Here is a 13,033-nt window from a genome sequence, read left to right as displayed (position 1 = left end):
GTGCGCGTCCACCCTCTCCCGGGCCTGGCTCCCTCCCGGCGGCGGCGGGGCGGCAGGATCCCCGATGGGCGACGCCTCGCCCCCGCGGGTGGCCCTTCCTCTCCGCCGCGCCCGCGGCCGCTCACCGAGAGCAGCGCAGCCGGCCGGACAGAGAGCAGGCAACAACCTGGTGCCCCGGCCTTGCTCCTGCCGGCGCGAGAACAATGACCGGACAGGAAGTGCCTCGGGATGGGCTTCCGGCCCCCCACGTCGCCAGGCCGGCCGCTCTAGGAATCTCGGAGGTGCCTTCCTCTCGACGGGCTTCCAGGGATGCCCGCACAGCGGATGGAGGTCCGACTGCTTGTGGGAGTGGAGGCGCCCCAAGCCCGTCCACACGGGAGCCTGAAGCTACAAAGCACTCATCTGTAGAGAGCCCTGGTGATTTCCCCCCAAAGGCTTTATTTTGAAAATATCAAATGGTATAGAAAAGTTGAAAGAATGATTCAAGGAATTCCTGTATCCCCTATCTGAACTCATCAGTATTTTGCTGTTTGCCTTATTTCTCTGTGCACGCTTAAAGACATTTTTGAAAGTTGTAAAAACTTCATTCCAAATATTCAACATGCATCCATTAAGAATAAAAATATTCTTCAAATTAACACCATCATCACAGGTGTGAAAATGAACAATATGCCCTAATACCATCTAATATCCAGTCATATTCAAATTTATCCAACTATCCTAAAATGTATTTCAATTTTTTTTCCAAATCAGTTCTACAAACACTGCAGTTATAGCTCTATTATTGATGCGATAACCTTCTTTTTAGCAATTTTGATAAGTGTGTAGAAGTATCTGGAGATTTTAATTTGCATTTCCCTAATGCAAATAGTTATTGGTACAGTGGTGTACACACTTGTCATCTTGCCAAATGTGTAACTTATGTGACCCCAACCACCATAATCAAGACACACTGTTTCATCATCGAAAAGTCCTCCTTGGTGCTATCCCTTAAATAGTAAAGCCGAATACCATCACCTTCTCCCTCCCACATCTCTAACCTCCAGCAACAATTAGTCATTCATCTCTATAATTTTGCCATTTTGAGAATGTTATATAGTTGAAACTATAGAGTATATAGCATTTTGAGATGGATATTTTACTCAAAAATTCTTAAAATTCATTCCCGAGTTATTGTGGCAAGCAGTTCATTCCATCTCAATTCCAAGTATTCTGTTGGTATATGATACACCATAGTTTGAACCACTGCATGAATACTTGGGTTGCCTAAAGGTTTTTGACTATTAAGAATAAAGCAACGAACCTACATTGCAAGTTTTTGTATGAATGTAAGTCTTCATTTCTCTGTGACAAATGCTCAGAAGTGCAATTACTGAGGCATATGGTAAGTGCATGTTTGGTTTTATAAGAAACAACCACACTTTTTTCCAAAGCGGCTGAACCAGTTTACATTGCCAGCAATGTAAGAGATCCCGTTTTTCCCTAACCTTGCCAGAATTGGTGTAATAACTTTTTCTTTATTTTAGCAATTTTGATAACTGTGTAGAAGTAGCTAATGATTTTAATTTGCATTTTCCTAATGACTAATGATGTTGAACATTTTTTCCTTCTACTTATCTGCCATTTATACTTCAGTGAAAAGTCTTGTTAGTTTTTCACACATTGCTAATTGGATTTTTTTACTGTTAAGTTTTGGAAGGTCTTTATGTAGTCTCTAACTTCATGTTAGACAAATATTTCCTGCCAGTCTGTAATGTTTTTTCATCTTCTTAAAAGGATCTGAGGCAGAACATACTATTTTAATTTGATGAGGTATGCTTTATCATTTTTTCCCTTTTATGAAGCATGTGGGAGTTCTTCACTTAGAAGTCCTGAAAATTGTGTGGCTTTATCGCTATGGATTTCCAGTTGTTTGCAGTGCATTTGCTAAAAAGGTTATCACTCCTCTATTCGATTGTTTTTGTACCTCTGTCAAAATCATGTGTGCATTTGTGTGAGTCTATTTCTTGCTCTTAGCATCTTGTGGATCTTTGGTATCTTTTAAAAACAATCAATCCCACTCACTTTTTATACTTTTCATTGTGGAAAATTTCATACATACATAAAAGCAAAGAACAGAAGAGTAAACACCAGCTTCAATAATGATTATTCCCCTGTCACCATGACTTTTTTTCAGTGCTGAGGTTTGAACACAGGGCATGCACCTTGAGCCTCTTTATCAGCATTTTTTCTGTGATGGATTTTTTTCAAGATAAGGTCTAGCAAACTGTTTGCCCGGGCTGGCTTCAAGCCTTGATCCTCATCAGTTAGGATTATAGGCGTGAGCCACCAGCACCCAGCTCAATCATGGCTTTTTGAAGAATCCAGGGCAATTTTCTTATCCAATATCCTACATTCTGGATTTGTGTTTCTTCTGTCTTTTGATGTTGTTCCTCTGCCTCTTATATTTCCTGTAAACTGGCGATTAGGTCTAAGAAACTTGGCTGAATTCAGGATAAGTATATGACTTCATCACATAAGGAGGCCTGTTATTTGAGTGTCTTAGCAATGTACATTTTGTTACTTGGTTATGAGGTAAATGCCAGCTTTCTCCACTGCCAAAGGATATAAATACCTCTAATTATTGTATAACCTGGGTGATTCTACAGCAGAAATATGAAGCATTTTCATATACATTTCCCTGTAACTTTGTGAGGTAGATATTTCTCCTCCTGCTTGACAAATGAGGAAATCAAGACTCTAAGAAGTGAAAAGATTTGTCCAAAGCAAGTGGCAGAACCTGATTCAGGTCTTAAAACTATAAATCTGAGCTCCTGCCACTTTTACTCTTGGGAATCTTTAATCTAATGAGGAACCTGCCTTCAAGGAGCTTTAGGTAGAATTAATAACATTTATTATAATCGACATATCACTTTGATACCACTAGTATCAGAAAACACAATCCTGATATACAGGTATTTATAGTCCAGCTGAAAAACTAGAGTTTTGGGAATTACACAGAATTATCAACTCAAGCAATATAGGCTGAATGAATCCTACAAATGTACAATAGGGCACAGGTTGAATGAGTGACAGGTTCACAGGGAATAATAGATAGTGACTGCCCAGAGGATTCTACATTAGCTTAATCAAAACGTGAAGGACTTGACTCTGAAGAACCATCACGTGCCAGGAAAGAATATTTTGTGAGTAACAGCCATCACCTGACAGCAACAATTAAATGCTAATTAGAACTGTGAATGACTGTGGCAGGGGTCATTAGCTCAAGATGATGGGATTATGGATTTCTCCCTATGACCAAGGAAAACAACATGTCTTTCCATTTGATGCTCTACATGTATTGTTGTACATTCAAAGACTTAAAAAGAAACTGCTTTCCTTGGCATCAATGTTAATGGGTGGCCATACTGTTTTTCTGAAAAACAAAGCATTCTATATATTGACACCATTAGATGTTATAAAACTGTATTCTTAAAAAGTGTTCTTAAAGTACGAAATTCCAAAGTTAGCTAACCACCGTACTTCTGCGTATAAAAATAAGCGTCATTGAGGTACACGGAATCATCCTCATTTAATATTGACCTAATGAACAAATTTACATCATGCCATCTTCTAGACTTTGACCACACCTCTTTTATCTGATTTTATTGACAAATGAATAATTTCATGAAGTACTTTCAAAAAGATCTTTTCACTTAATCCTCACAACAACCTTGTGAGGTAGGCATTACATTAACATTTGACTGACAGAGAAACCAAGACTTACAGTGACCTTAATAACATCACATAATAAGAGAAAGAGTAAAAAAACGAACTCATGTCTTCTGATTCAAAATCCAGTGCTCTTCTTAGGGTGTTCTCAAATAGCAGACTCTTACCCACCCAATCTCATGCCTCACAAGTCAGATCTCTCTACAGATTTTCTGTAGCACTGATACGGTCTTCAAAATGTACAACACATAGAAATAATTTCAGAAACAATGTCTGCTCTTTAATACAAAGATATTTCCCTATCATTTACAACTACACTTTTACATTTGGAAAGACATAAACTCAGTTTCTTTGGAGTCTTCAATTGCTCCAAGGCCTCTTTCCACAGTCATAATAAATGGTCTGGAATGGATTATACTTTAACTACAATTTGGATTCTGTTTTTTCTATCTTGGCAGTCTAGATAACTTTCTTGCATTTATCTATAAGAGAGTTGCTCATGATTTTTTTCCTTTAGGAACCATATATTATTTCCCTGTTACTTAAGTAGAATTGTATGCATTTTATAAATAATACTAGATTTTTCTTTACTTTTTGTGGTGCTGAGGATCAAACCCAGGGCAAGTGATCTATCACTGAGCCATATCCCCATCCCTGCACTAGACTTTCTGAATCTCTATCTTGGACTTACTGGTATTTTGTAGCCAGGAGAATTCTTCCACAGTATGGATTTTTTGTTGAAGATGAAGGTTTGGAGTCTGAGAAAACTGTTGTTGAGACTCAGCACATTCACAGGGTTTTTCTTCTGTATGAACTTTCTGATGTACAGTAAGGTTTTTCCTTTGCCTAAAAACTTTACTACAATCATTACACCCATAGGGTTTTTCCCCTGTGTGTATTCTCTGGTGGCCAACTAAATTCCTCTTAGAAGTAAAGGATTTCCTGCACTTTTCACACTCATAAGGTTTTTCCCCAGTATGCATTCTCTGATGTACAACAAGGTTTTTATTCTGACTAAAGTCTTTTCCACACTCACCACATTTATAAGGTTTCTCTCCAGTGTGGATTCTTTGATGTACCATAAGATTTCTACTAGAGGTAAGGACTTTTTGACATATATGACATTCGTAGGTTTTTTCACCACTGTGAATTCGCTGATGTTCAATAAGGTTTCTGTTGTAGGTAAAACCTTTCCCACACTCACTGCACGCATAGGGCTTCTCACCAGTGTGGATTCTCTGGTGGGCTATCAGGTTTGAGCGGTAACTGAAGACTTTCCCACAGTCATTGCACTTGTAAGATTTTTCCCTTGTGTGAATCCTCTGATGTCCAATGAGGCTTTTCTTCAGAATGAAGCATTTACCGCACTCATTACACTCATAGGGTTTTTCACCACTGTGGATCCTCTTATGTTCAATGAGATTTCTGTTGGAACTAAAAGCTCTCCCACACTCACTACATTCAAAGGGCTTTTCTCCAGTGTGGATTCTCCGATGTACAAGCAAGCTTGAATTGTAACTGAAGGCCTTCCCACAATCCTCACATTTGTAGGCTTTCTCCTGGGTGTGGAGTTTCTGATGGACCATGAAACTTTTGCTCATGATAAAGGTTTTCCCACACTCTGGACATTCATATGGTTTCTCTCCATTGTGCAGCCTCTCATGGTCAGTAAGATTTCTGTTAGACCCAAAGACCTTGCCACAGTCTTTACACTCATAGAGATTCTCTCCAGTGTGGAACCTTTGATGTAAAATGAGGCTCTTCTTCAGAATAAAAACCTTTCCACACTCATTACACTCATAGGGCTTCTCTCCATTGTGGAGTCTCTGATGGTCAAAAAGGTAAGCACTCTGAGTGAAGGCTTTCCCACATTCAGTGCACTTGTAGGGTTTCTCTCTGCTGTGCATCCTCTTGTGGTCAATGAGGGTTGACTTAGAGCTAAAAATCTTCCCACACTTTTTACAACCAAAGGTTTTCTTTTCTGTATGGACTCGTTGGTGCAAGAGGAGGCTTTTACTGCGAATGAAAACTTTTCCACATTCTTTACACTTGTAAGGGTTCTCTGCACTGTGGAGTCGCTGATGGTCCACAAGATAGGTGGTCTGAGCAAAGGTTTTTCCACATTCATCACATTTATAGGGTTTTTCCCCAGAGTGGATTCTCTGGTGCAGAATGAGGCTTTTCTTTAGAATGAAAGCTTTCTGGCACTTGTTACATTTATATGGTTCTTCCCCTTTGTGGAGCCTCTGATGGTCAATGAGGTAAGCATTTTGGGAGAAAACCTTCCCACATTCATTACATTTATAAGGTCTCTCCCCTGAATGGCGTCTTAGATGTATAATAAGGCCAGAGTGCCTATAGAAGCCCTTTCCACACTCCTTACATTTATAAGGTTTCTCCCCAGTGTGGATCCTCTGATGGTTTAGAAGGTAAGCACTTTGAGAGAACGCTTTCCCACATTCATTACATTTATAAGGTTTCTCCCCGGAATGGTTCCGTAGGTGCATGAGAAGGCTTGAGCGCTGAATAAAGCCTTTTCCACACTCCTTACACTTATGAGGTTTCTCACCAGTGTGGATTCTCCGATGGTTTATAAGATGGGAAATTTTATTAAAATGTTTATAACATATATCACACTTATAAAGCTTCTTTCCATCAGGATCTATTAAACTTTCAGAAATAGCTGGACTTAAAGTCAGACTTTCTCCAAATTCCTTCCATTTCTGGCCTCGTTTTTCAGGTGGAGTCCTCTTCTTCTTATCTCTTTCACAAGGGGAACCTTTCTTCACCTTATCTACCCTTTGCCCTGTTTCACCTCCCCACTGACTTGCCAAAACTTGCCATTCACACTGATCCTCAAAATCATGGACTGGAGGAAAACTGCCTTGAATTCTTTTTGATGTTCCTTTCTGAGAGTCTGCTCTTAGAGAAATAGTTGGTTTTGATGTCACCGCCTCATTCTCAGTCATGGTCTCCCATTCTAGTAAAAGGAATTAAAAATGCAAATGTTATCATGTCCCTATGATTGAGAATAAGACTTTTTTGTTTTGTTTTGTTTTTGAGATAGGGTCTTGCTATGTAGCCCAGTGTGGCCCCAAACTTGCTATGTAGCCCAGGCTGGCCTGGAACTCAGATCCTGCCATACTTAGCCTTCCAAGTGCTAGGATTATAAGATGAAACCCAAAGCCTTTGCCATGCTAGGCAAGCATTCTATCACTGAGGTATAGCCCCAGTCCCTTAGAAGGACATACTTTTACATGCATACAGAAAAGGAGACTCTTCATTCAATAAAGGCACAAAGCAGCATGGTACACTGACAGGATGTTGTAAATGGTAACATAACTCACTCTCAGACACTTCTAAGCTCTCTGTCTTCAGGAGTCGAATGAAAAAATACAAATTATGCTGAGAAAATAGATGAAAGAAAGAGAATTTGGCATCTTATGGAGACGGTTCGGACCAGAGGTCCATGAAGCTGGACAGAACAAGAACCATATGGCTCAGAAAGGATTATCTCCTTTTTTTCTTCATGTTGAGAAGATGGGAACTGTAGGAGCTAAGTGTGGTAGCCCAAATGTGTAATCCCAGCATTCAAGAGATTGAAGCAGGACTATCATGAGCTCCAGGTTAGCCTGGGTTACACAGAAACACTTGATCTCAAAAAAGAGGGTAACTTTAAAGTAGAGGAAATATACCTAGACTAAGAAAGGCAATTTTTAATTTTTAAGAGGTTGCTTTTTTAAGTAGTTGAAAACAACCCACAGAACAAAAAAACATTCAGCAGGTGTGGTGCCTGTAATCCCAGCACTCAGAAGGCAGAGGCAGGAGAATCATGAGTTTCAGGCCAGCCTGAGTTCCATAACAAGGCCCAATCTCAAAAAGGGAAAGGGGAAGGGGAAAAAAAAAATCCAACAAAAAGCATCTAAGAGATGCTTCAACAACTGCCTGCCTGTTTTTATGGTGTTAACTCTTCTCAGAATTTCTTACACCCCTAGCCTCTAGCCATGGTAAACTGTGCAGGTGCAGCTGCCCAACACATCAATTTTTTTTTCTTGGCTATCACAGTCCTTGCCCAAGCTGACTTTGAACTGAAAGATCATACACACTCGCTTGTCTAGAGTCCCAACAGAGTAAAAGTTGGTTCAAACTTCTCTTTCCTTAAAACACTAGAAAGAATCCTTCTTTCCTTCCTTTCTACTTCCCCCCTTTCTTCTTTCCTTCCTTCCTCTCTCTCTCCCCCCACTCCCTCTCTTTCATCCTAAGGATTGAACGCAGGACCTCATACATGCCAAGCATGTGCTATATCACTGAGCTATACCACCCCATCCATTGTCTTATTACTGTTTTAAGCTCAACTCTTAGACTTCTCTGGAATTGATTTTGCTATACAGCATGTGGTATGGATCCAAGGTGAGTGCTTTTCATCAAATTAATCCATAATTGATCCATAAAGAATATTTTAAAGTTCTTAGAAAAGATGGATTATTGAGTAAATAGCACTAGAACTACTGAAAGCCACTTGGGTTTAAAAAAAACAACAACAACACAGTATTCCTATGTCATTCTGTGTATCAAGATAAACTGATAAATATCAAGATGAATTAAAGCTTAAGTGTCAAATGAAACAATGAAAGTATCCTTAGAAAATACAAATTAATTTTTAAAAATAATTTTATGGGGAAAAAAAGGCCACAAAGACCATAAGGAGAAAACAGCTAAGGTTTCCTATATAAATGGTTTTGGCCACCATCTTGTGCTTTTTTGGTACATAGTTGGTAGAAAGCAGGTTGGTAATATGTAGCAAAGTATAAAATCCACAGAATGTTTGACACACAATCACCACTGCTGAGTTACTAAAGACTACATTCTCAGAAATGTGAAAACAGACAGTGTAAATTGCTACTAAAATAATAAGGCTGTTAAGCACAAAATTAATATACAAAAAATCAGGTATCTTCATATATGTAAATAAGTAAATTAGAAAACACCAGAGAAGACTAATTCCAAAGAATAAATATTACCAAAAAATATGGAAGATCTAGATGAATGTGACTTTAAAACATGCCTAAAACAGGGAAAAGGCAGTAAATAAAATTGGAAGATGGTGTAATGGTCCTCCCTTCTTCTTTTCTCCCTCCCTCACCTTCTCTTCCCTCCCCTTTCCTCCTCTCCTTCCTTCCTTCCACATGCTACATAAGGACTGTACCAACTGAGCTATCTCCCCAGCCCCTTATCATGTTCTTGAATAGGAACATTCAGAAAAATAAAACTCAATGTAAGGCATAATCACTGACAATACTATGCAACCATTTAAAATGATATAGCAGAATATAAAATTAACATACAACAAAAACCAGTAGCTTTTCTATATATCAACAATGAACAGGATGAGAAGACAATTCCATTCACAATAGCTTCAAAACAAAAAAGACTAAATATAAATCTAAATAAGGAAGCAAAAGGCCTCTAAAATGAAAACTACAAAACCTTGAAGAAAGAAACTAGAAGACACTGGAAGATGGAAAGACTTCCCATGTTCATGGACAGGCAGAATTAATATCATGAAAATGGCTGTACTACTGAAAGCCATCTATAGATTAATACAATGCCTATCAATTCCATTGTCATTCTTGGCAGTAATAGAAAAATCAATCTTAAAATTCACACTGAAAAGACTGAGTAGCAAAAGTAATCCTGAGCAAAAAGAGCAACACTTGAGGTATCACAATACCAAACTTCAAATTATACTACAGAGACGTGTAATAAAAATAGCATGGAACTGACACAAAACCAGACACAAAGACCAATGGAATAGAATAGAAATCTAGAAATAAAACCACACAACTACAGCATATGAACTTGACAAAGGAGACAAAGACACAGACTGGAGGAAAGACAGACTTTTCAACAAATGATGCTGGGAAAACTGGCTCTCTACATGCTGAAGACTGAAACTAGACCCCTATCTCACAGTCTGTATAAAAATCAACACCAAATGGACCAAAGATCTCAATGTAAGACCTAAAACTTTGATACTATTACAGGAAAAATAGGGGAAACTTTGGAAGACATAGGCCCAGGTAATTGTTTTCTGAATAGGACACCAATTGTCCAGGGCAAGAACTGACAAATAGGACTACATCAAATTAAAAAGTTTCTGCACACCAAAAGAAGCAATCAAGAGACAATACACAGAATGGGAGAAAATCTTCACCAGCTATTCAACAGATAAAGAATTAATATCTAGAATATATAAAGAGCTCAAAAAACTAAACAGCAAAAGAACAAATAATCCAATTAATGAATGGCAAACAAATTGAATAGACAGTTCTCTGAAAAAATGAAGATGGCTAGTAAATACACAAAGAAATGTTCACTATCCTTAGGCATAAAGGAAACACAAATCAAAACTACACTAAGATTCTCAGTCAGATTGGCAATCACTAAGAAAACAATGCTGGTGAAGTAGGGTGAAATGAACTCTTACTCATTGTTGGTGGGAATGTAAGCTGGTACAGGTACTAAGCAAATCAGTTTGGAGGCTCCTCAAAAAACTATGCAACATGAATAAGAAAAGGGGGGAAGAGAGAAGAAGGAATGGGAGTATAACAGAAGAGGTGAACTTGTTCAAAGTATACTGCATACACGTATGTAACCGCCACAGTGAAAGTCCCTTGCATTACTAATGCTCACTAATTTAAAATATAATAAAGCATTGAAAATGACCCTGCATATGCATTTCAGCCAAAATTCAATCATGCGGCTGAGCCCTCAGTCTTCAATGTCAATTTTTCCAAATGGAGGCCTGCTCTTCCCTTCAAGTTTCAGGACAAACGCTGCCTCTTTTATGACCCTCCCTAATCCCTAGGAATGGATCTGATTGTTCTGTCTTCTCAATTTCTATCACAGCAGGCTTATGTCATTCTTGCACCAATTGTTCTACTATTTTGTATTCCATAATCATTTCCCAAAACTTGTTAAGCTATGTAAGGGCAGAATCATACTATTTTCACAGTGGCAACACATGATAAACTATTTTTGAAGCAAAAATAGTGAACTTTGCTTTTCTGAGTCAGGATTTCACTTTGTTGCCCAGGCTGGCATCAAGCCATCCTCCTGGATCAGCCTCCCAAGTACCCAGGACTTACAGGTGTGCACAAAATTGCACCCAGTTAAAAAATTATTAAATATTCTTACTTTATTACTAATCAAAAAGAAATCCACTTTAGCCAGAGCTGGTGGCTCATGCCCGTAATCCTAGTTACTTGGGAGTCTGAGATCAGGAGAATTAATATTCAATGCCAGCCCAGGCAAAGAGTTCACAAGATCCCACCTCCAAAACAACCAACGCAAAATGGACTGAGGTGTGACTCAAGTGGTAGAGTGCCTTCCTGGCAAGCAAAACATCCTGAATTCAAACCCAGTCCCATTAAAAAAAAAAAAGTCTCCTTTAGAATAAACATGTATTACAACTTCAAGCTGGGTGCACTAGCTCACATCTGTGGTCCCAGCTACTCAGGAGGCAGAGATTGGAAGGTTCAGTCTGACCAAAAGTTTGAGGCCAGCCTGGGCAAAAAGTTAATGAGACCCTATCTCAATCATTAAGCTGGGCATGGTGGTTCATACCTGTGATCCAAACTATGCAGGAGGCATAGGTGAGAGTATTTCAGTCTAAGGTTGGCCCCAGGCAAAAATGCAAAACTTTACCTGAAAAATAACTAAAGCAAAAAGCAGCTGGAGGCCTGGCTCAAGTGGCCTAGCATGCACAAGGCCCTAAGCTCAAGCCCCAGTGCCACCCCCCAAAAGTCAAACCAAGCAAACAGACCAAACAAAACTTTAAGAGTGAAGAGGATCACAGAGAAAGCATTTTGGTAACAGGAAGCAAGAGCTTAAAATGATTCAAACACTTAGGTCCAGTAGTTGTACTTGTGAAAAATAAAGATTAGGCACTGAAATTGATAATTACGGCAGCAATGACCTAAAAGAAGCAAATGGCTAACTAATTCACTATGCAAATCATGTAGCCAATAAAGGTAACACTTAACACTTTGTGAGGAGATGAGGAAGCAAGCTATGAAACTGTAGATGCATACTCACTCACACATATTTGAACAATGTAAAGCAGAAGAAAACAACTGCCCCCCAACACACAGAAAAAAGCAGATAGGCAGTAAATCAAAATGTCAATAGCAGTTGTCTGCAGGTGGTGGAGTTAAAGCTGATTTTGTTTTTTAATATTCTGTTTTCCAAAATAAACTTTTTTTATAATCAAAACACAAAAGCTGATGAACTAAAGGTGAAAATTAGTGAAGAAAGTATCCTTACCTAGGGAGGTCACGTTTCCATAGTTCTCCAGCATCACATCCCAGTATAGGGCTCTCTGAATTGGACCCAAACATGCCCATTCCTCTGAAGTGAAGCATACTGACACCTCCTCAAACATTACCAGCTCCTGAAATGACAGGTGTGTATGAGATTACTAAGGCCCAGGAGCTCCCTTATTGAAAGGTTCCTTTTACTTCTGGGGAGGGGATACACTATGAGGCCATGAGGTGGGCAGCAGATATTAGGAAGACATAAAAGACCCCATGTGACGTCTGTCTTCCAATAGCATGAATCCTGATTTAGAGATGGGAACTGACAGGACACCATGTGCTAGGAAGGAGAGGGCACTTCGCAACAATTATGAAGTACACACAGGAAGGAAAGAGGACATGAACCTTACCTGGGGCTGGGCTGTTAGGAGCATAAGTGCCATTAATTGATTTCTTGGGTTCTCTTCCTGGGAAAGGGAAGAAGCTTCAGGGGCAGAAGAATCTGAGGAAGGAGAACAAGCTGCATCTGAGAGTTCTGGTATCCTGGCTTCCCACCCCAAGTCTTACATCTATAAATTAGGAATTCTGAATGATCCAGATCTCCCACGCCTAGACAATCATTGCTATGAAATGAACTATAAACTTTTTTGAGTGACTTCCACAAGTGTAGCAAAAAGAATGAATATAGGATAGAGAGACCCAGGAAGGGACAAGAGAACAGCAGAACAGTAGAAAGAGACTGGCATTATAGGGGATTCTTATACAGGGTAGCAACTCCCTGGAATAGGGATGAGCCATGGAAAGGTTCCTGGGAAATTAAGTACCATGTGGAGAATCCTGGAGGTTTAACACCACTGGCTCAGTAAGAGAACTTGGGTGAATTTCAGTTGGTAAGTGGCTGTTGGGATGTACAAGAGGAAGTACTGTTCCTGGAGCACTCAATCCCTCCTGAAGAGTGTCCTGCTCCTGGACAAGGACTGGAGCCTGGGAACAAGCAAAATAAATTA

At 39.4% G+C, this 13,033-nt stretch overlaps 1 protein-coding gene across 5 annotated transcripts in view; it reads right to left on the bottom strand.

The window, feature by feature from the left end:
• Positions 1–373: 373 nt before the first annotated feature.
• The window catches only part of LOC109682495 (zinc finger protein 197), an 80,562-nt gene continuing 67,902 nt past the window's right edge, over positions 374–13,033 (bottom strand). For 2 of the 5 annotated variants that reach the window (XM_020157750.2, XM_074059501.1), the window contains exons 3-6: positions 12,851–13,010; positions 12,437–12,528; positions 12,037–12,163; positions 1,248–6,691 (exon numbers count right to left, since the gene is read on the bottom strand). In XM_020157750.2, coding sequence (XP_020013339.1) covers positions 4,371–6,691; positions 12,037–12,163; positions 12,437–12,528; positions 12,851–13,010 — 2,700 coding nt within the window. In that variant the 3' untranslated portion in view covers positions 1,248–4,370. Of the gene's footprint in view, positions 6,692–11,337; positions 11,430–12,036; positions 12,164–12,436; positions 12,529–12,850; positions 13,011–13,033 lie in introns of all 5 variants that reach the window. The other 3 variants (XM_074059506.1, XM_020157752.2, XM_074059507.1) reach the window with 3 other exon arrangements.

This window comes from Castor canadensis, chromosome 17, assembly GCF_047511655.1.
Source record: "Castor canadensis chromosome 17, mCasCan1.hap1v2, whole genome shotgun sequence".
In the NCBI taxonomy this organism is placed as follows: Eukaryota; Metazoa; Chordata; class Mammalia; order Rodentia; family Castoridae; genus Castor; species Castor canadensis.
Note: the sequence above shows the minus strand (reverse complement) of the source record. Positions and strands in the feature narration are given on the sequence as shown.